The 24,054-nt window shown below is 44.7% G+C and overlaps 1 protein-coding gene across 1 annotated transcript; it reads right to left on the bottom strand.

The window, feature by feature from the left end:
- Positions 1-2,923: 2,923 nt before the first annotated feature.
- On the bottom strand, positions 2,924-22,867 carry LOC115080942 (uncharacterized protein ZSWIM9-like). The gene is made up of 3 exons (XM_029585417.1): positions 22,774-22,867; positions 6,905-7,155; positions 2,924-6,010 (listed from the first exon to the last, which is right to left on the bottom strand). The coding sequence occupies exons 1-3, from the start codon at positions 22,777-22,779 to the stop codon at positions 4,615-4,617; spliced, it is 1,653 nt and encodes a 550-aa protein (XP_029441277.1). The 5' UTR covers positions 22,780-22,867; the 3' UTR covers positions 2,924-4,614.
- Positions 22,868-24,054: the final 1,187 nt, after the last annotated feature.

Here is a 24,054-nt window from a genome sequence, read left to right as displayed (position 1 = left end):
GCCTATGCTGGCAGCTGGCAACTGGCAAATGGGCCCTGTAGCAGGACAGACTGGAGTTTGACCTATAAATAATAAATACATTTGTCCATGCCAGCTGCCTCCTCCACAAGTTAAGCCCTTGGATTCTGGCAGCCGGCAGGTCCCTAGGGTGGTGGCTAGAGCAAAAGTCCAATGCCACGCTGGGATCAGGGCAGGCATCAGACTAATGGGAGTTGAGGCCAAGGGTGGTCAGGTCCAGGCAGTCGTGGTCAGATCTAGTAGTCAGGCCAAGGGTGGACGAGGACACACAGAAGACACTGGACGAGACGGGCACTACAAAGCAAGGTTGGACAAAGAATCAGGACCTCAAAGGCAACATGCACTGCTAAAGTAGGAGACCCATTGCTGAGGCTAGGCAGTAGTGTGAGGCCCTTGCTTAAGTAGACCGGTCAGCCTGACATCATCTGAGGGTGTCATTCAACGTTTCCTGGCATGGGGCCTATATAATGCATGCGCCTAAGGGTCAGGAGTGGCTGGTGGTGTTTCTGGCCACACTGGGCAGTGTTTGAAGCAGGACGCTGTGTGCTGACTGTGGAAAGGGTGAGTGAGACAGTTCACAGTGCCCTCCTGTGAGCCACCCAATGTAACACATTGCTGAGATGCCGATGCAAGGTCCTGGAGAGCCTTATAGATTGGGAGCTACCGTCATCAAAGGGCGCCGTGGAGACTTTTCCTGACGCGGGCTCTTTAAGTGTTTGTGTGCGTGTGTCGAGAGGCCCAGGGGAGGAGCCAGAGGAAGATGGTGTCCAAGCACTGTGCACCGCTCTCTGCGGTACACATTCCCCTTGGCATTCCTGCCGCAGACGGGAGCTTTGCAGTGACCGGGGTGAGTGTGGTGGCTCACGGGGATATCCCATAAGCTGTCAATTGTAACATTACCCCCCCTCCCCCAGTCTTCTGGGCTTGGGTTTCCTTGGGAAATGTCTATGAAAGCCCCATAGCAACTGGGGGGGCTTAAAGATTTGAAACAGGTTCCCAGGATTCTCCTCGTGTCCAAAATTCTTCCATGCGATAAAGTACTGGATTTGATTCTTGACTTTCTGGGAATCTAAAATCTCAACTTCAAACAAGGTGTCTTCTTCCGCCATGTCTTCGGTTGGCTTGCAGGGTGCTCTGGATGGCCAAGATAAGATTGCTGGTTTCAGCAGGGAGATGTGGAACATGTCATGAATCTGAAGACACACTGGCAAATTGAGTTTGTAGGCTACTGGTCCTACTTGCCGCACAATGGGAAATAGTCCCACAACTATTAGGGTGAATTTCAGCGAAGGCATCTTAAGGTGTAAATTTTTGGTACTAAGCCAGTTCAGGCGCTGACGGACGACCAGGGAGGGGTATGAAATGTGCCATCTTTGAAAAGCGATCCACCACCACGTGCCACTTGAGAGGGGAAGGTCACTGATAAAGTCACTACCTGTCAGTCTTGGTCTGAGGCCACCAGTAGTGACAGAAGATCAGGGTTCGGGTCATACCTGAATGACCCACCAAACGAGAGTCGTGAGCCTAGTGAAGAACTTCATGACATAACCGTTGAAGAAGGACAGTCTTCCCAGGTGTCACTGGCACTACGGCAGCAACCTTAATTCTTGCGGGGTCAATTATATGCGGGGGCTCTTGAGAGGGCATCTGCCCATCAATTCTTTTCCGCTGGTTGACATTGCAGTCCTAAGTTAAACCGGTTGAAGAATAGCAACCAGCGGGGGCTTGTCAGGCCAGGTGTTCCAGATTTTTGTGGTCTGTATAAATAGTCACAATGGGTCTGGCCCCTTCTAACAGAGGTCACCATTCTAAGACTAGCTTCACAGCTAGCAGCTCGCCATCTCCAATAATGTAATTTCTTTCTGCGAAAGTACATTTTTTTTTAGAGAAGTATAAGCAAGTCAGGAGTGTTCCGTGGTGGTTGTGCTGTAAGACGACAGCCCCTACTACGCCCAAGGGGAGAAGCATCTACTTCCAGTATTACGGGTCCAGGTGTTGCAAGCACGGGACATGGGTGAATTGCTCCCTGAGGCGCTGAAATGCCTGGATGGTACAGCTGGTCCAAATCTTGGTATCCGAACCCTTCTTAGTAGGGGTGGTGAGAGGTGTGGCTCATGTAGAGTGGCCATGAATGACTTGCCGGTAATAGTTTGCGTATCTGAGGAAGTGCTGCGAAGCTTGGAGGCCCACGGGCTGGGGCCATCGCAGGATTATTTTCAGTTTCCCTGGATCCATGCGCAGGCCTTGCTGAGAAATGATGTAGCCGATGAACGGGAGTTCCTCCTGTTCAAAAGTACATTTTTCTAATTTTGCATATAGATGGGGGCTCATGGTGCCGCTGGAGAACTTGCTTCACATCAACTCTGTGTTCTTGAAAAAAAATGTTAAACACACTAGGATATCATCCAGATAGGGTTTTGGAAGGAAGTGGTGAGAGGAGGAGGATATTTATTTTAAAAACTTTTCTATACCGTCGTTTAGTGATATACCATCACAACGGTTTACAGATAGGCACGTAAATAAGTTAGGTTTGGATTATAATTTATCTAGTAGGTGCCAAAAAATTTTTTCAGTTACATGATTCAAATAATAAACGCTATATGTGATGTGGATTGTAATTCCATTTATGGAATATCCATACAAGAGATATACTGTTCTTCTTTAAATTAATACTTAAGTATGATAAAAATAAAAAGAACGCATATATGTTATCGGGTGACTTTTTTTCTGTTTGTCTGTGTGTAGGAGTCCCTTTCTTGTTTATTAGTGCTCCCTATTCCCCACTCTCACTTTGAAAAGCTTTTTTGAAAAGCCATGTTTTTAAAGAGTTTTAAATCTCTCATTAATCTTATTTCGAGTAGCATTGAGTTCCATAATATTGGACCGGCTAATGATAGAGCTCTCTCCCTCACTTGGGCCAGTTTCGCTGTCTTTACAGAGGGTACGGTTAAGCAGAGCTTTATTTGCTGCTCTGAGATTGCTCTGGGGGACATGCAGTCGTAATGCAGTGTTTAACCAATCAGTATTTTCTTCAGAGGCTAGAGTAGGGCAGACAGGAGAGAAGATTACACAAGAAGAAAAGCAGGCAAAGATAGGCAAACGGAGGGGAGAAGAAGCCGTGAAGGGCAACAGAACTGAGAGGAGGAAACAGGAAAGATTGGGAGGGATAGAGACTGAAAGGGATGGGCAAGATGAGAGGAGAGAGACATCTTTGGGAAGGAAAAAGAGCTTAGAGTAGGAAAAGAGGAGGCAGGACAATGAATAAGTAATCAAGTGAAAAAGGGCAGAAGAAAATAAAAGGTAAGAAATGATCAAGGCATACGCAACAACAGTTGGAAAACAATTGTATTTTTGAAAGGAAAATGTTTAATTGAAAAGGTGTACAGGAGAAGTGATTTCTGTAGTAAAACTACATGCAAATTTGCCACAGAACTTGACCCATGAGCTGCCACAGAAAGCCCAAAGATTTCGTGAACAGTTCTTTAGCCTGAAAGCATGGGAGTGGAGGTGGGTGTGTACGGGATGGACCACTCCACACGCTCTCCTTCGGTGCCTGCTGCTCACAGCCCTCGGGTACTGCGGGAGGTGGAACCTTACCCAGTCTATGAATGTGGTGAGATGCTGTCAGGGTCGGGGCTTGCCAACAGGTGTACAGAAACCTTCTTGCCTGGCCTTGCTGAATTTAAAACAGAAAACATTTTTAAGTGCTCCCAAGACGGGGAATAGTGCAGAATGTATTGTAGAAACTCATCTCAGGGCCAGCTGCAAGAAGGCAAATAGAGATTTGCTGGGTCAAATAATACCAGGCCATGACAAATTGGCTGAGCAGGCTCTGTGTATGGACTTCACTGTCTTGCTTTACTTAAGAAAATCAAACAAGTTGTTGTCACTCTACACAGCAGGAGAAAACCCATGGCCAACTCAGTCTGTTTCTGATGGACTGGAACCAGCTTGCAAACATGTGGAGATGCCAAAACATCCCACGGCCATCTGCAGATGCACTGGCTTTGTGAATAACAACTCAAAGTCCTTGGCCCTGCACAGAATGCCCACTGATGTCAGTAATCACTGAGCATGGAGGGGGGGAAAAGACTACGGTCAGGACAGCGTCAGAGACCACCTCGCACTCGCTGAGTCTGATTGGTCCACGTCTGCTGTACTGTCAGACCGAACCAGTCCGATGCCCTTGAGCAGGTATGGTAATCTGACACTGTTTCAAAGATTACCCCTTCGAGTCCTGATGGAAGGCAATGCTTAAATAGCTTAAAAGTAAAAAAAAAAAAAAAAAAAATGTAATTGACTTAATTGAAAAACAACAATATAAGAATTTCTCTTAAAATTGGCTGCTTGTCTCAACTCATCTGGTGGAAGATATAGACCTGTCTCTCACACTTATTACAATAACCTTCCAACATATCTCGGATTAGCTCACTCAAGGTGCACAATCTCGGCAACTCCAAGACTAATACGCTGGAATTGCATGAGGGAAGCCCATGCCATGTGACACCTCAGCACTTAATGCATTGACTTACATAGTAAGTTCATGTACATGCCAAAAAGGTGGCAGGGGCGGGAATGAACAGTCTGCTTCCACTCCTATGAGATTGTCATCAGTGCTTTTTCATTCTTCTGGAGGAGGGAGACGTCAAACAGAGGCTCTCCAGTCTGCAGCCGGGTGGCAAAGAGGTGCCGGCAGGGCAGGAGGCTGGAGGTGTAGATGGAGCAGCTGCAGGTGGTCAGGCTCCGGTCCATGCAGAACTCAGAGACATCATCGTTAAGAGCAAAGCCCTCCGTGGTCTCTCTGATGTCATAGGTCCCATGCCTGGCAAAGCTCAGCTCCTCCTCTATCAGGCTAGCTGGCTCTGGATTGCAGATGCTGTGGTAGCGCGTGGCCACCTCATCCTCATTGAGGTTTTTCACCTCTTCCTTCGGTGTCTGGATGATCACCAGGTCCAGGATACATTGGGCCAATGTTCGACAAGGGTTGAAGCCCACCAGCAGCTTCTGTTTGTGCTGTTTGATGAGATCACAGACATCAATGTCCCGTGTTGGCTCAAAGGCCCAAAATTTCACCCACACCTCGGAGCATGGATGCCAGTGCTCGCGATAGTATTTCATGAATTGCTGGGGCAGGAGAGAGTCCATCCTTCTCACCACCTTTTTGTAGGCTGCAAGAGATCCAGCCTCAGCTGCCTTACAAAGTAGAGGCCACACCTTTTCATCTTCTGGTACCCCCATCTCCTGGGCCTTACTGAACAAGACTTCCAGGACCTGAGTGCGACAGATCTGGACCCTGGCATGGGGCAGCAGCTCATTCACCACCTCCACTTCCCCGACATCCACCCCTAGTGTTATGCACTGCACTTTGAACTTCATGTCTGGCACACTTTGGAGAAGCGAGGCAAGGGTGAAGCGCAGCATGTTGGGCGTCCCTTTCTGTGCCAGGCAGTAGCCGCATTCCCGCCCATGGCTATTGCCATCCACACAGAGAACTGTGTAGAGGTCAAACTCCTCATTGAAGCCCTCCACACGGTCAAAGAAGAGGGCCAGTGGGAACCGTTGGCAGAGGGACCTCATCATGGAGGTGAGCAAGAAGACTGTCTTGATAATCACCTTGTTTTCCACAAACACCAGCTTGAGCTTGGCACTAGGGTCATTGGTAAAGAGGCTGTTCAGTGCATTGAGGGTGTCCTGAACCCCATTGTCCCGGGTTTTGCAGTACTTCAGCAGGTACCGGATGTCCTGAACCCCCACAAATTGTTTGGAAATCTTGTTCGTGGTGCGTACGGGTAGGCAGGAGTTGTCCATCAGGAATCCCCTCTTGAAATAGTAGGCAAACTCGATGGGGCACAGCGGATGGTTGTGGGTCAGTTGGCACTCAGTAACCACCAGTCGGTCCTTCTCCTCATTCATCTTTAGGACAATCCTGGCAGAGCAGCCTACTGGTGCCTTCTCCTCCTCCTCCTCTTCTGTAGTCTGCATTTTCTGGGCCCTGCGAGGGGAGACATTGAACATAAATCTGTTCATAATTCAAATGAGACCCTCTTGTTTAATGTGTCTAGTGCCACCCAGGAACAGAGATCCTGTCAGTCAGCACATCTCATGCTATTCGGGAGTTGGGACTCAGTCGGAGTATACAATGCTACTAGGATTTAAGGCTCTGTCAGTTGAAGTGTACAGTACTATCCAGTTTCTGGGACCCTGCCGGACAGTGTGTAAAGAGCCGCCCATGCCTGTCCTGAAGTGGTCTCTCTTATTTTCTGCTCTTTAATAGGATGGCATCTAGCTGAGCCATTTACATCTATGGACTTGTACAGAGAAGGGCGAACAACATGATAAAGGGGATGGAACGATTCCCCTGTGAGGAAAGGCTAAAGAGGTTAGGACTGTTCAGCTTGGAGAAGAGACTGCTGAGGGGGGATATGCTAAAGGTCTATAAAATAATAAGTGGACTGGAAGGAGTAAACGTTTACTCTTTCAAAGAGTACAAATACCAGGGTACACCCAATGAAGTTACTGGGTGATACATTTAAAATTAATATTTTTTTTGCTCAACACATAATTAGGTTCTGAAATTTGTTGCCAGAGGATGTGGTGAAAGCTATTAATGCAGCTGTGTTTAAAAATGGTTTGGACAAGTTCCTGGAGGAAAAGTCCATAAACAATTATTAACGTGGACTTGAGGAAATCCACTGCTTATCTCTGGGATGAGCAGCTTAGACTCGATCTATCCCTTGGGATCCTGCCTGGACCTTGTGGCCTGGATTGGCCACAGGATACTGGGCTTGATGGACCTTTGGTCTGTCCCAGTATGGCAAGTCTTATTACAGGATTGATTCAGGCTGTTCCTGACAACATTAATCCTTGCTGATGACCGTTGCCTTACCTCAGCTCCATTTTGTTTGTGGAAACCCTCACTTCCTTGCAGACGAGCCGGACGGACCTGTACTTGAGGGCATCCACCACCTCAGGCCGAGGGGGCTCACTGGCCCACTTGCACTTGCTGAGGGGCATGGACTTCTTCATGAAGAAAAGGGCTTTTCTTTGCTCCCGCCAGCTGTCAAAGAACAAACTGAACTCTTCCCAGGAGAAGAACTCCTTCCCATGAAGCTCTCTCTCATCCATCGTGGTGCTTGACTGAGGGCAAGGAAGACAAGGAAAATAGAGGGTTAAGTAGTTATTCATAGGTATCCTGTACCCATAGGAACATCAGCATTAAGAGTTAGGGTCTAGGGATCTCAAATTGCTGTGAATGCTGACGCTAAGGAAGGATACTGTGAGAAGGTGTGTATGTGAGAGAAGGTGTGTGTGTGTGTGTGAGAGTGTGAGTGAGTGTGTGTTGGAAAGGGTGTCAGGGATTTTGTGTGTATTGAAGAGAAGAAAGACATCCAGCTCCTGAGACCCTAACAGATGGGGAAGGGGTTCAGGGGTTGGGTGAGTGTTCGAGGTTAGAAGGCGTATTAGTGGCAATATGTACTAGAGGTGGAAAGTGATGCCAGTGTTAAAAGTACGTCTATCACTTCCTGGCCTACCTCCAACACAGGAAAGCTGCTTTGCCATAAATCCCGCACTGTCTCCTGCTCCCTCTCCTAGTTAAAGAGACTGGTAAACTTAGATAGTTTCCTTGATGGGTCCTGGGCACAGATAAGATTGCATTGGCTTCCAGTAGCATCTAGAATTATTTTTAAAGTTCTCGCCCTGATTCATAAGTCGGTCTATAACCAAGAGATGCAATGGTTCTCGGAGCAGTTTGTTTTCCATACCTCTAAGAGACCAATAAGAAATATCCATCAAGCTAAATTTGCAGCTGCGCCTATTAAACATATCAAACACGTGACAACAAGAGACCGCGCCTTCTCCATAGCGGGAATCAACCTATGGAACAAGATGCCCACTGACTTGCGTCTGGAACCCTGCCATGAGAAATTCAAAAAAGGCCTCAAAACGTGGTTATATGAACTAGCTTTCACACAATGATACCCAATTAAACTGAAATACCACACATTGATACCCAATTAAACTGAAATACCTTTCAATTTGCAACCCTATTTATCCCATGCTCCTTGTCCCTCCCACTTCTTCTCCTCCCTTTTGCCTGCACCATCCCCGATTATGATATTTTAATTGATTTTATATAATAGAATTATCCATTGATCAATTTTGAATTTGTATTCCCACTCAGCACAGTTATTGTATTATTTGCTCTATGGTTTTAGTGTTGGTTCGTATTTTTAGTTACTTCAATTTCATTATTGTATGTTAAACTCTAATGGATGGTCCACGGTCTGTACAGACTGTTTCTCCGTCAATCCTGTTATTTGTATTTAATTTCTAATTCTAGTTAATAATGTCAATTGTAAAGCCTGTTGCTAAGTTATTGTTAAATGTAAACCGCGGTGATGTATATCCTTACGTACTGCGGTATATAAAAATCTCTAAATAAATAAATAAGATGAAAGGGATTGGTGTTAGAGAGGTGTGGCTGGCTTCCCTGGCTGCAGCTCTGAAAACAGGCCTTGGTAGGAATGTATACAGCAAGTGAAACGCAAGACAATTTGATAGGATGCACATGAAAAAGATTGATATTAAAAAAACAAAACCCCATAGCTCCAGTAACATCCCTTTTGTGGTGGAGTTGGTTGAAGGAAGAAAAAACCAAAATTGCATACAATAAAATCCTACACACAGTGCCAATAACCTCCATTTTGCAGTGTTCATCACCAGGACACCTGGAGCCTATGACTCCCCTTTTTGCTCACATTTGATAAATACAGGTGGGGAAACATATCCTTCAATAGAAGCCAGCCTTAAAATTAAGTCCCCCCCCCCCCCCCCAAAAAAAAAAAGAAGGTGGCTAAGAATTCTCCCTATACGGATGTGATATAATATCTTTTACACAGAGACAGAAACCTGGTCTTGCAGCTTGGCTCTGATCCATCTGGAACTTAGACCTCAATACTTAGGGGGCAACAAGCTGGAGCTGTTCTGGCAGCATGGGCTCCCCCTTGGTTTATACTACTACCCCCTCTTTGTTGCTTACATGGACTCCTAAATCTCTTTTCCCCCCTGAGAAAAAGCCCAGGGACTAGGACAGGGCTGGGCAAACATTTTTGTGCTGGGGCCACTTTACAAGTTGAGTGCGATGAGGGCCAGAGATTGAGGCAGTAGGGCAGGTCTCCCTTGGAGCTCCTCGACAGAGCAATTAAATCCCCAGCACTTGCTGCAGGCATTTCAGTATCCAGCAGGCTTAAGCACCAGTGGGAGCTGTTGGCTGAAGAAGATCGGTAAGTATTGCTTTGGGAAATTTTAGAACGTAAAAAGTTCTGGGGAGAGGTAAACTATTGGGGTATATATTTTTTTTTAGTGTGTGTTTGTTAAAAAAAAAAGCAAGCCAAAAGGTAGAAAAAAGCTTAGATTGTGTGTGTTTGTCTTTCCCTCCCACCCACCCCTAGCTCAACATTTCAATTATAGACGGGAGACACTTTCACATTAAAAATCAGCCAACCTTTTATCTAAAGCACAGGCTTGCCTCTGGTTTTATCAAGAGTTTAATTATCCCATTGAAGGTCACTACCAGATTAATATTGAATATACCAATAAATTTAAAGGACTCTTATTTACACATTCCTACTCCCTAAGCGACCGAAACTTAACTAAGAACTCAACAAAATTAAGATGAAGGCAGCAATCCAGCAGCAAGAGGGGGGCCTTCCAGTCTTCTGCATCAAATGTCACATGTATGATTTTTTACCCGCTGGTGAGAGGTTGTATGTGCACCTGGTCCGATCTCTGGAGACGAGACAAGACAGAGAGGTTTATAGAGGACACCTTCAGGGACATAATAGCCAAGTCCCAGCTCCAGTCTGGCAGCTCTGGTGCTGCCTTGGATCAGAAAGGTCTCCTTTTCAGAGAGCATCAACCTGGTGCAGCAGGAAGTGATCCTGTAGCAAAAACCTACTCACCAGGTGATGCACTGTCCTCTCGTACCAATGATGTGTCTCCCAGGGCTACTGCCCAGGAGGGAAGGGTTAGGGTCAACCGGCATAGTTGATTTAAATAATAGAAATATAGATACCTGGGAGACTGGTGGGCAAGAGGATCACCTGGCAACATGCCTGCCTGGTACGAAGGTGGCGGACCTCAAGCATCACCTAGATAGGATTTTAGACCGTGCTGGGGAGAAGCCAGCTTTCATGGTACATATGGACACCACAGACAAAGGAAAATGTGGGAGGGAGTTTCTGGAAGCCAAATTTAGGCTCTTAGGTAGAAAGCTTAAATCCAGAACCTCCAGGGTGCCTTTCTCTGAAATGCTCCCCGTTCCACGCGCAGATCCCCAGAGGCAGGCAGAGCTCCGGAGTCTCAATGCGTGGATGAGACGATGGTGCGAGGAAGAGGGATTCAGTTTTATAAGGAACTGGGGAACCTTTTCCGAAGGGATGGGCTCCACCTTAACAAGGGTGGAAGCAGACTGCTGGCGCTAACCTTTAAAAAGGAGATAGAGCAGCTTTTAAACTAGAACAAAGGGGAAAGCCGACAGTCACTCAGCAGTGCATGGTTCGGAGAGAGGTATCTTCAAAGGATACTAATGACGCATTCGAATTAGGGCATCCCGACAGTGAGGTTCCAATAATAAGAAAAGTAGTCCAAGTGCCTGTAACTAAAAATTCACCTGAGCAAAAAAATTCTAACTTATCCCTATCAATTAAAAAGCAGAATGAAAATACAAACAAAAAACAAACTTTGAAATGTCTTTATGCTAATGCCAGAAGTCTAAGAAGTAAGATGGGAGAATTAGAATGTATAGCAGTGAATGATGACATAGACTTAATTGGCGTCTCAGAGACATGGTGGAAGGAGGACAACTAATGGGACAGAGCTATACCGGGGTACAAATTATATCGCAATGACAGAGAGGAGCACCCGGGAGGTGGTGTGGCGCTTTATGTCCGGGATGGAATAGAGTCCAACAGGATAAACATCCTGCATGAGACTAAATGCAAAATCAAATCTGTATGGGTAGAAATCCCTTGTGTGCTGGGGAAGAGAATAGTGATAGGAGTATACTACCGTCCACCTGGTCAAGATGGTGAGACTGAGTGAAATGCTAAGAGAAATTAGGGAAGCTAACCAAACTGGTAGTGCAGTAATAAATGGGAGATTTCGATTACCTGTAAAAAAACAAGGGCAGCCGAATGAAATTTAAATTATAGCCTAAGTGACTGTGTCATCAAGCCAGACGTTGTGATTTTAACCAAAACCCAACCGGTCTTCTAATCATTCACCATCACTGTAAAAGTTTAAAATTTATTAATTGAAAAAATATTTTTTTAATTTTTTGTTATTAACATAGGGTTAAAAAATCAGTCAAAAAGAGTTTCAAAAACAGTCTTTGGTAGACATTCAACTCCGTTGACAATGTGAAGAAAGGTTGATCAACCTTGATCAACCAAAGACTGTTTTTGAAAGTCTTTTTGACTGATTTTTTAACCCTATGTTAATAACAAAAAATTAAAAAAATATTTTTTCAATTAATAAATTTAAACTTTTACAGTGATGGTGAATGATTAGAAGACCGGTTGGGTTTTGGTTAAAATCACAACGTCTGGCTTGATGACACAGTCACTTAGGCTATAATTTAAATTTCATTCGGCTGCCCTTGTTTTTTTTTACAGTTTACCGATTGGGTTACTGTACTGACTCCCTTTGTTATAGATTTCGATTACCCCAATATTGACTGGGTAAATGTATCATCGGGACATCCTAGAGAGATAAAGTTCTTGGATGGAATAAATGACAGTTTTATGGAGCAATTTGTTCAGGAACCAAATGAGAGAGGGAGCAATTTTAGATTTAATTTCATAGTGGTGCTCAGGATTTGATGATAGAGTAACGATGGTGGGGCCACTTGGCAATAGTGATCATAACATGATCAAATTTGAATTAAATGACTGGAAGGGGGACAATAAGTAAATTCACGGCTCTAGCACTAAACTTTCAAATGGGAAATTTTGATAAAATGAGAAAAATAGAAAGAAACTGAAAGGTGCAGCTACAAAAGGTTAAGAATGTACAACATGCATGGACATTGTTAAAAAAGTACCATCTTAGTTAGAAGCATAGTCCAGATGTATTTCATATATTAAGAAAGGTGAAAGGAAGGCCAAATGATTGCCAGTATGGTTAAAAGGTGAGGTGAAAGAGGCTATTTCAGCCAAAAGATCTTCCTTCAAAAATTGGAAGAAGGATCCATCTGAAGAAATAGGAAAAAGCATAAGCATTGGCAAGTTAAATGTAAAACATTGATAAGACAGACTAAAAGAGAATTTGAATAGAAGTTGATCATAGAGGCAAAAACTCATAATAAAAATGTTTTAAAATATATCTGAAGCAGAAAGCTTGCGAGGGAGTGAGTTGGACCGTTAGATGACAGAGGGGTTAAAGGGAAGAGAAGGCCATCGCGGAAAGACTAAATTAATTCTTTGCTTCAGTGTTTACCGAGGAGGATGTTGGGGAGGTACCCGTTCCGGAGACTGTTTTCAAGGGTAACAATTCAGATGAATTGACCCAAATCACAGTGAACCTGAAAGATGTAGTAAGCCAGATTGACAAACTGAAGAGTAGCAAATCACCTGGACCATATGGTATACATCTCAGGGTTCTGAAAAGAACTAAAAAATGAAATTTCAGACCTATTACAAGTTATTTGTAACCTATCATTAAAATCATCCGTTGTGCCTGAAGACTGGAAAGTGGCCAGTGTAAGCCCAATATATCAAAAGGGCTCCAGAGGTGATCTGGGAAACTATAGACCAGTGAGCCTGACTTCAGAGCTGCGAAAAATTGTGGAAACGTTTATAAAGAATACAATCACAGAACATATAAATAGACATGATTTAATGGAAAACAGCCAGTATGGATTTACCCAAGGGAAGTCTTGCCTCACAAATCTGCTTCATTTTTTTTTTGAAGAGGTGAATAAATATGTGGAAAACAGTGTACCGGCAGATGTGGTGAATTTGGATTTTCAGAAGACATTTGACAAAGTCCCTTGTGAGAGGCTTCTAAGAAAACTAAAAAGTCATGGGATAGGAAGCAATGTCATTTTGTGGATTGCAAACTGGTTAAAGACAGGAAACAGAGAGTAGGATTAAATGATCTGTTTTCACAGTGGAAAAAGGTAAAACAGTGGAGCGCCTCAGGAATCTGTACTTGGACCAGTGCTTTTCAATATATTTACAAATGATCTGGAAAAGAATATGATGAGTGAGGTAATCAAATTTGTAGATGATACAAAATTAAACAGAGTAGTTAAATCACAAGCGGATTGTGAAATTTCAGGAGGACCTTGCGAGGCTGGAAGATTGGATGTCCACATGGCACATCAAATTTAATGTGGACAAGTGCAGGGGGATGCATATAGGGAAAAGTTACCTATACTGTAGTTACATGCGGTTAGATTCCATTTTAGGAGTTACCCAGGAAAAAGATCTGGACGTCAAAGTTATTATATTGACATTATTGGCTCAGTGAGCTGTGGCGGTCAAAAAAGCAAACAATGTTAGGAATTATTAGGAAACAAATGGCAAATAAAATGAAGGATGTCATAATGCTTCTGTATCGCTCAATGGCTAGACTGCACATGAATACTGTGTGCAATTCTGGTCGCTGCATCTCAAAAAAATATAGTTGCACTGGAGAAAGTACAGAGAAGGGTGACCAAAATGATAAAGTGCATGGAATGGCTCCCCTATGAGGAAAGATCTGTTCAGCTTGGAGAAAAGACGGATGAGGGGGAGGATATGATAGAGGTCTACAAAATGTATTTTTTATTTATTTAAAAATATGTTTATATTCCACTTATAGGGGGAGGTTTAAAAATAAGGAAGTGGTGGTGAATGTATATTGAGCGCATGTGCGCTGTAAGTTTTGTGCTAAAAAAAAAAAAAAAAAAAAGGCAATGGATAGTAAAGAGATGTGCGTTTAATAGTACAATGTTTGCAAAAAATATCAGTAAATGTGAATAGTGTATTAATGAAAATGTTATTTCATGTTCTCTTATCAGGAGGCATCCCCTGAAGCAGGCGAGCTGTGCCGCCGAAACACTGCAATGTCGGGAGGGTTGATAGCACTGCCTGTCAGGCAGTTGATTTGGATATTTACGGGACAAGTTCACACAACGGTGCGGAGAGGTTGTCATGAATTTGGCAAGATAAGTAAAAAAATTTTTAACAACGATTAAAAAGTTAAAAATTGGCATATATAATAAAAAGAGTACATTAGTGAAATTGGTAAATGAAGTTACTATTCTAGTGCCATTGCCATCATGAAAGAGGTTGTAGCCCTGTATAGGGCAAGAGCCTAAGCGATTGAGCACGCAGTCTGATACCAATTTCTGAAGGTGAAAAACAAACGGATGAAATGTTAAGACATAATTAATCCTCACATATTGTGTATGTTTGATTATATTCCACTTATAACAATAATATGTGCTTAGCAGTCACAAAATCAAGAAAGGACTTGAACAGGTAAATGTGCAAAGTTTATTAACCTTTTTGGATAATACAAGGACTAGGGGGCACTCCATGAAGTTAGCAAGTAGCTCATTTAAAACAAATCTGAGAAAATTCTGTTTTACTCAATGCACAATTAAGCGCTGGAATTCGTTGCCAGAGGATGTGGTTAAGGCAGCTAGTGTAGCTGGGTTTAAAAAAAAGGGTTAGATAACGTCCTGAAGGAGAAGTCCATAAATTGCTATTAATCAATAGGGAATAGCCACTGCTTGGTTGTCGGCATTAGTAGGTGCTTGTGACTTGGATTGGCCACTGTTGGAGACAGGATAGTGGGTTTGATGGACCTTTGGTCTGAACCAGTATCTATTATAATGTTTACCACCCAAGGAGTACCTTCAGTCATGGATCCCAACTTCTACCAAAATCAGAAAAACCTTCAAGCCAACAGGTACAAGGAATTTTCTCAGCTAGCAGACTACCTCACCTCAGTCACAATGCAGGCCATGAAGTATAAACAGTAAGTTGCAGACAAAAGACTGGACTGGTATAAGGATTGTGGACCCTTGTTGCTGTGGGGAGGTTTATTCAGCCTACAGGGAAGGCCCTGTGGGTCCTTTCCGACAGCTGGCAGGACTAGGCTGGTGCAACACTGGTCTAACCCTTTTCCCTTTAGGTTGAGCCCACGGGTTCCAGGGGCCAGCAGGACTTAGGGGTGAGTCTCGTGAAGTGTAGTAATGTGGGAAGTCCTGGTTGTGGCTAGAGTCAGAGGCAGGCAGCAGGCTTGGATGGTCGTGATCCAGGCTGAGGTCAATTCCAAGAGCAATACGAGGGCAGGCAGGACTAGAGGGACAGGACTGGAAGGCAGAGCTGGAGAGACAAGGCGGGCAGGCAGGAACGCAGCAACTCACACTCCAGGAAACTGTAGTCGACCCGTTGCTGAGGCAGCGATCTGTTGCACAGCTGGAGTTTAAATACCCAGCCATGTGATGTCATTATCCTGTGGCGGGAGGCGTGGTTCCTGCCACGGGGCCTAGAAAGGCAGGCGCACGCCTAGAGGGAAGTCCCTGAAGGAGGATGGCGTCAGCGTCCCCGCTTCAAGGCAGACTGTAGCGTTGGTGGTGTCAGGTGAGTGTGCCAGCTCATAGGGGCAGCCCATGAGCCAGCAAACAAACAGTACCACCCTCATAAGCCCCCTCCTCAAGGTCTGAGGCTTTGATTTGGAGGGGAATTGTCTGTGGAACTATTTTACAAGGAGAGGTGCTTTGTGGTTGGTGGCAGACTCTCAAGAATCCTCCTCTGGTCTGTAGTGTGTCCATGCAATGAGATATTCTAGTTTTTGTTAGTTTGGTGGGGCCTCATCTGGAGTACTGTGTTAGTTCTGCAACCCGTATCTCAAAAAGGACAGAGACAGGACAGAGGCGGTCCGGAGAAGGGTGACCAAAATGGTCTAATATCGGAAGACCTATGAGGAGAGGCTGAAGGATCTCAATATGTATACCCTGGAGGGAGAGGAGGTGCAGGGGAGATACGATACAGACCTTCAGCACTGTCTGAATTTTCAAGAAAGCTCATCGCTAGCTGAAATTTTTATGGGTTATCATAAAGCTTGGGATAACTATATTGAGTGGCAGTTATTAATCTTAAGAAGACCATGGAGGTAGCCTGCAGTTGCTACCTAGGGAAGCTTGCTGGGCAGACTGGATGGACCATTTGGTCTTTTTTTTGCCATCATTACTATGTTACGTTCTGCTGTATGCATGAGTTCAAGATTTCTTGAACCTCATATTGTCTGTCTTCCTTTGAGGTTATGTCTGTAGGTGTGGGAGGCTACCTGGAAGGCCAGGAAAGGATTGGTGGTTTCAGTGTGATGGGAAGCTTTAGCTGCTAGGTCACAGGTCCCACTTGTCGTTGGACAGGGTAGGGTCCAATGAACCAAGGTGCCAGATGGAGTGAGGGGGACACGAAGACGTAAATGTTGTATGCTTAGCCACACAAGATGACCCACTTTGAATTGTGGTGCTGGTTGACGTCGGCATCCACATATTTTTTGGCCTGGGCAGTTGCCCGCAAGTTTAGTTGGTTGGTGTGCATCCAAAGGTCTTGTAGTTCTTTGGCAGTGAGACGGGCTGCAGGGCAGTCTACAACGAGAAGCAGAGGATGTGGTACTCGTGAGTGTTTTCCATAGATCTGGAACAGAGAGGAACCAGTGATACTGCTCACATGGTTATTATACAAAAACTCCACCCAAGGTAATAGAATGGTCCAGTCGTTTTGCCTTTTGTTAATATACAGTTGGAGGAAGGTCTCGAGGATCTGATTGATCCTCTCAGCCTGTTTGCCCTGAAGGTGTTGCCGAACTTCCGGCAGAGGGCCTTCCAATAGCAGGCAGTAAACTTGATGCCCCTGTCAGACAGGATATGAGATGGCAGGCCGTGTAATCTGAAGACATGTTGGACAAAGAGTTGGGACAGTTCTGCAGTTGAAGGTAGCCCAGCGAGAGGTACAAAATGAGCCGTTATTGTAATTCGCTATACTTGGGATTACCTGATTCCATGATTCACCCTTTGCAATTAATTCAAAACTCTGCTGCCCGCATTCTCTCAGGTACATCTCGCAGATCCCATCTCACTCCAGTTTTATCGTCACTTCATCGGTTGCCTATTACATTCAGAGTCCAATACAAGGTCTTGTCCATTATTCACGCTCTTATCCATAATGCTTCTTCATCATGGCTTTGTTCTTCACTACGTATATACAAACCAGCGAGACAGCTAAGATCCTTCTCAAAAAACCTCTTGGATATACCATCCGTCAGACTTGCCAGATTACATATAATGCGTAATAGAGCCTTCTCTGTAGCGGGCCCTATCCCGTGGAATTCATTGCCAGACTTTCTCCATCTTATACCATCTAAACAACAATTTAAGACATCATTAAAAAACATTTATTTCAGAAAGCTTTTAATTCCCCTGCTAGTACTGGTTCTTAAGTATTACTGTGTCTCCCATCCTGACTTCCTCACCTACTGGCACTTTTCTGTATTTATTTTGTAACAGAGTTGTGTTTGGTGTTATTTTTGTTTTACCCCTATGTTTTATGCTTTTTATTATTTTACACAGATTATCTATGTTTTAACATTGCAAACAGTTTTGATTAATTTTCAATTGTAAAAGCGGTATACAAACACGTGTACATAAATAAATAAATCTATCCACTATGACCCATATTACAGTGGAGTCATGTGAGATCCACAATTAAATTTGTGGAAATATGGGTTCAGGGTTCCCTGGGGCTTGGCAACGGCTGTAACACCCCCCCCCCCCCGGGGTCAGGCACAAATAGGTTTGTTCTGCACACAAGTAGGACAGGAATCCAGTTAAAGCAGCAAGACTAGACATCACTCGTAATCAAGCTTTTTCAGTCTCAGGCCCCACATTATGGAATTCACTTCCACAAAACACCCACCTTATTCCCTCCATTAATACATTTTAAAAAAGCACTCAAAACCCACTTATATACCTTAGCATTTAGTAAGATAAATCTCTGATCTTTTATCAATTTTACTTTTTCATGTCTTATGTTTTAATCTTTTAAATTAACAGTTTATATTTTATCTCTAAATGTGACTTTTTTCTCTTTTTAATTTTATAATTTATTTATTTATTTATTTTTTTATTTAAGGGTTTTTTATATACCGAGGCACGTTTGCAAAACATCACCTCGGTTCACAATGTAACATAACTTAGCAACTAGCTTTACAATAAAAACATTAACAGGGAGAGGGTTAACAAGGGCAGGAGATGATAAAACGAGAATTATATACATATGTACAAGTTAGATTTAACAAGAGAGTTAAACAAAGCAGTCAGGATAATTAGGAGGGTGAAGTAATGAAGGGAAGGGGACGGGGGGGAAGGAAGTGGGGAGTATACCCACAGAGGGTGGGAGGTAGGGAGGGAGAATAGAGAGGGTGAGTGTCAGAAGGGCAGTTATGTCGCATCTTTGGGGAGAGTCAGTTCGTTAGTCAGGGTACGCTAGTTTGAACAGCCATGTTTTAAGATTGTGCTTGAATTTTTTGTGGCAGGGTTCCTGGCGTAGTTGGGAAGGCATTTTGTTCCAGTGGGCAGTTCCTGCAGTGATGAAAGATCGCTCTCTAAAGGTGGTATGCTTCATGAGCTTAGGAGAGGGTAATTGGAGTTTGGCCAGGTGATGTGTTCTTGTGGGTCTTGTCGGAGTGTGAAGCCGGAGCTGTTCTGGGAACCATTGCATGTCGTGGTTATGAATGGTTTTGTGTATGAGCGTGAGTACTTTATATATTATCCTGGAGGTTACGGGGAGCCAATGTAATGATTGAAGGACGGGAGTGATGTGGTCATGACGGTGAGTGTTGGTAAGGATACGTGCCGCAGCATTCTGTAATAACTGTAGGGGTTGTAGAGTACTTTTTGGTAAGCCTAGGAGGATAGCATTGCAATAATCAAGTTTGGACAGGATCATAGCTTGCAGAACTGGTTGATAGCAAAGTTCGAGTTAGGTCTAAGCAGTTTACACAATAAAAACATACATAATTATGTCCCTTTGGAATTGTGTTGACTGAGGACAGCCTCTATGCCAAGGGTAGAGGCATTACCTCCACAATGAAGGGACGTTCAGAGTCCGGGTGTCATAGGCTAGGACCTTGAGCGAAGGCATGTTTTAGCTCCTGAAAGGTTTTGATAGCTTCTTGGGACAAGTTCCGGGTGAGTCCCCTTTTCTGGTCAACACTATAATTGAGGCGGCTAGGGTGGAATATCCCGGAATGAACTGGTGGTAGTAATTGGCAAATTCCAGGAAGCGTAATGCCCGAAGGCTGACTGGCCAAGGCCAATCCAGGATGGCTTTCTGTTTTGCCAGGTCCATCAAGAGGCCAGTGCAAGAAATGATGTGGCCCAAGAAGGGAAGTTTTTCCTGTTCAAAAAGACACTTCTCTAGTTGAGCGTAGAGATGATGTTATTGTAGTCACTGAAACACTTGTCGTACATGAAGTCAGTGAGCGGCCAAGAGGATATCGTCTAAGTAAACCACAACAGAGGAGTACATCGATCCCAGAAGATTTCGTTGACCATGTGTTGGAACACAGCTAGAGTGTTGCAAAGGCCAAAGGGCATAATTAGATACTCGTCGTATCCATCGCAGGTGTTGAAAGCTGTTTTCCACTTATCTCCTAGTTTAATACGAATGAGGTTATAGATGCCTCTGAGGTCTAGCTTGGTGAATATTATAGCGCCCCGCAGGCGATCAAATAGTTCAGAGATGAGGGGTAAAGGGTAACGATTTTTCTTGGTAATGGCGTTAAGGCCTCTATAGTTGATGCAAGGTCGGAGAGTTTCATCTTTTTTGGCCATGAAGAAAAAGCCTGCTCCTACAGGGGACAAGGAGTACCGGATGAAGCCCCTGGCTAAGTTTTCTTTAATGTATTCACTCATAGCCACAGTCTCCAGTAGAGACAATGAATAAACTCTTCCCTGTAGGGGAACTTTATCGGGGAGGGATTCTATGCCACAGTCGTACGGATGATGCAGTGGGTGCGTTTCTGCCTGCTGCTTAGAGAAAACATTGCGGTAATCAGCATACTGCGGAGATAGTCTGAGTATGATAGCTGTCCTGACTAAACAAACTGGAGGCTGGACGGGTGTCAAACAGATAGTGGAACAAGAAAGGCTCCACTGGGCCAGTTCAAGAGAGCCCTAGTTGATCAAGGGCTAGTGCTGCTAAAGCCAAGGTAAACCCATTATGATTGAATTTACAGCCCGAGGGATGATGTGGAGAGAGATGGTTGCAGAAGGAAAGAGTCTGGTATGAAGGGAGACGGGAATGGTCATCTTAGAGAGTTGGCCTGGAAGGGGATCCCCATAGACAGAGGAAATGGTGATGGGTTGTTCCAACAGGATGGTAGCAATCTAATATTCTAAAAATCAATTCCCCAAAAAGACAACACGCATGAGACAACACTATTTTCATACAATCCTCCTCATCAGTTTTTCGGATGATAATAAGTTAGACTGTCATAATAGGTGTCATCAGAAAAATGTAATCAAAACACTTTGACTGTCTTCTGTCTTATATATGATCATAGGTCTACTGGAATATCCCACATATTTTTTCTTTTTTAATAATGCAATTAAAAATATGATATGTGAAAATACTAGTTTCTCAATTCAAATAATAGTCCAATGTCTTATCTTTTATAGGACCACACATGGCAAGAAAACACCAGACATATCAAACATCCAATAATTAAAACTAATAACGATTTTTAAAAATCCCCCCCCCCTACTATTTCCAGTCATTGGATTAGTAGGGGGGGGGGGCACACAAACTTCCTTTCTCTCATATACACACACGTTCGTTCACACACACACTTCTACCCCCCACCCTCTTCCCTTCCCCTCGCATTCTGTCATTCACCCTCCTTCCCTCTGTCTCTCAAACCCCTCAGCCTCTTCCCTTCCGTCACTCACTCTCCCACTCAATCCCCTTGCCTTCCCGCTGTCACTCGCCCCACTTCACTCACCCTTTTCCCTTGCTTCGTTACCCTTCCCTCTCTGTCACCCTTCATTCCCACTCATCCCTCAATCACTCCCTTCCCTAGTCACTCACTCCCATTTGCCCTTGTCACGCCCCCTCTTCTGTTTCTCATTCTTACCCCTTCCCACTCACTCCCTGCCCTGACACTCACCACTTCCTTCCCACTCATTCATGTCCCTTCCATTTCACACACTCACCATGCTCACCCCTTTCCCTTGTCTTCCTCTCTGTCCCTTCCCTTACTCCCTTATAACTCACCACTCCTCCTCACAACAGCATGGGGCCTCTCCTCGCTGATGGAGGATGGAAACCCCGGCAGGGTGCCAACAACAGGGCCTGTCCTCACTGACAGGGGGTGGAAACCCCTCCAGTGCACCAACAATGGAGCCTCTAAATATGCCAATGCTCCAACCTGCCTGCTCGAGCGTTGAGCATCATCAAGGGTGATAACTTGGCTTTTGATGATAGGCAGGCAGGTTGGAGCAACGGAAGGCCACACATAATGGAGTGTGTCCCACTGATAGGCAGACCAGACTAAAAATCTTTAAGGGACAGATTTGGCCCACAGACTGTAGTTTGCCCACCACTGGACTCTGAGTCCTTGTATGCCAGGGATGGCCAACTCCAGTCGTTGAGAGCCACAAACAGGCTTGGTTTTCAGGGTAGCCACAGTGAATGTGCATGAGATAGATATGCATTCACTGCCTCCATCGTATGCAAATCTATCTCATGCATATTCATTGTGGATAACCTGAAAACCTGGCCTGTTTGTGGCTCTTAAGGACCAGAGTTGGCAATCAGGAGGAGGAGGGACTTAAAAATCAAACTTAAATCAGCATGACCTGCAGCAATGGAGCCAATCAGCAACTCTGCATACAATAGGGTTAGCTGTTGCCATCTGACCCAGGTCAGACCTGGTTTCCCTTCCCCTCCTTGACACGCTGTGGTGTTGTCATTTACCCTATCGCTAATAAAAAGCAAGACTACAAGAGAAACATGTTGGCGGAGAGGGGCCAGGGCAAAATCTGAACTGGCTCTTAGCAACTCTTCAAATCCTCTCTGCATAGGAAAGGAAACGCTAGGGCAGTGTTTGGAGGAGGAACACGTTTGCTGAGGGAGTGATGCTGTGGTTTCTATGCAATAAACACGAAGGCAGGGCTTCTGAAAAACTACCGCACAGCCAGCCAGGTTTTCAGGATATGCACAATGAATATGCACGGAGACTCCGTCTCTGCACATTTATCTTATGCATAGTTCTTTGTGGATATCCTGCAGGCTGCGGGGGCCCCAGGTCAGGTTTGGGGGGGGGGGGGGGGGGGCCAAGATGCCGTGAGAGCGCACGCCTGCAGGGAATCTGCATCTCGCCAGCCGCTGAAACCTGAAGGGGAGCGCAGGAGGCTTTCCTTGCAGAGAAACTAGAGATTTTTGCCACTTTTTGTCGGGGGGCGCGCGGGGATGTTTATTGTATATGGCCCACGGCGGGTTTGAGCACTGTCCCCTTTATTCCTCTGCCACGGAGCGGAAGGAAGAGTTACCGTATAGTTACACAAACACACAGCACTTGTTGGCATGACAGGGAAGGGGTGTCAGAGGCAGCCTGTAAAGCAACCCGGCAGCTAAGCTTCTACTGAATGTATGGGAGCCTTTTATCCCCCACGCCCGAGTCGCTACTCACCCACATCTCCAAACTCCAGCGCCTTCCCTTCTGCACCGCCAGAGCGAGCCAAGCAATCCCACAATGCAGCGGGGGAACTGGGAGAGGAAGCCCCGCCCCCCACCTGCCTCTCTCCCGTCATCCCCCCGCAGCACTCCTCCCACTTAACCCCCTCACTGCTGGAAGCGGGAGCCTCGGACTTTACCATGGAGGCTGGGCGGGCCGCCTTCTTGTAAAGCCCTGACCAGGATTGACTTGGGCTTTCTCCTACTTTTGGTTCATGCTCCACCCCAGGCTGTGGGGATAGCTTTTTTTTTTCTGGTGCCACCTAAGAAACAAACCAGGAAGCAACTCTTCCCCCATCGTAAGCTTCATTGCAGGTCTGATAAAAGTAACGTGAACCTGAACTTAACCTTTAGCTTGTCAATCATGGCACCGAGTGTTTACCAAGTAACTAACGCAGAGTGCTCTAGCTATTCTGTTTGCCCATCTTTATGTCATTTTTTTATGACTATAATATTGTAGGCTGCAGAGTTGATGATAGTGTGGACTATATTTTTTTTCAATTAAATATTTATTTAAAAAAAAAAATGTTTATTTTCCATCCATATTGAACACAAACAACAATAACAAAAACTCCATGGGTCGCTATACAAAGCTATAACTACTCCCCAAATCTTAACACCCCCCCCCCCCCCCCCAAAGAGTTCTTAGCATTCTAGAAAAGCTGCGCTTTTGTCCTTATCCCAGACTGGAAAAGCCTTCCAGGTTTTTTCAAACTTTCCAGTAGTATTACGTTTAAGCGCTTTTCCATCTGAGAAATGTGTAGAAGACATTTATGAACTGAAAATGTGCTAGGAGGATTCCTCATTTTCCAGTGAGCAGAAATCTGACAATGGATGCACATGTTTTGTCATCCCGTCTACCAGAGCCGATAACAAATAAAACGAAAGGGTCGCTTGAGTAATGAGTTCAAATTGAGTTATGTCCTTAATTAGCGATCAACTCATGCTCCAAAAAGGAACAATCCCCGGACAAGACCACCCAATATGACCCATAGATCCTCTAATCCCACATTCCTGCCAACACAAATCCGTCACATTAGGAAACATAGCTTTCAATCTAACTGGGGTATAATACCCCAGCACAAATACATTTTATAAAACTTTTTCAGCTAACGAAGCTGCAATAGAAGCTTCTCTAACTCACCACCAAATGTCTTCACAGTCCTCATCTTCTACAGTAATTCCCAAGTCCTTTTCATGTTTGAGCAATCCTTCTGGCCGATAACTTAATCTCTTG

The sequence above is a fragment of the Rhinatrema bivittatum genome, chromosome 19 (assembly GCF_901001135.1).
Source record: "Rhinatrema bivittatum chromosome 19, aRhiBiv1.1, whole genome shotgun sequence".
NCBI lineage: Eukaryota > Metazoa > Chordata > Amphibia > Gymnophiona > Rhinatrematidae > Rhinatrema > Rhinatrema bivittatum.
Note: the sequence above shows the minus strand (reverse complement) of the source record. Positions and strands in the feature narration are given on the sequence as shown.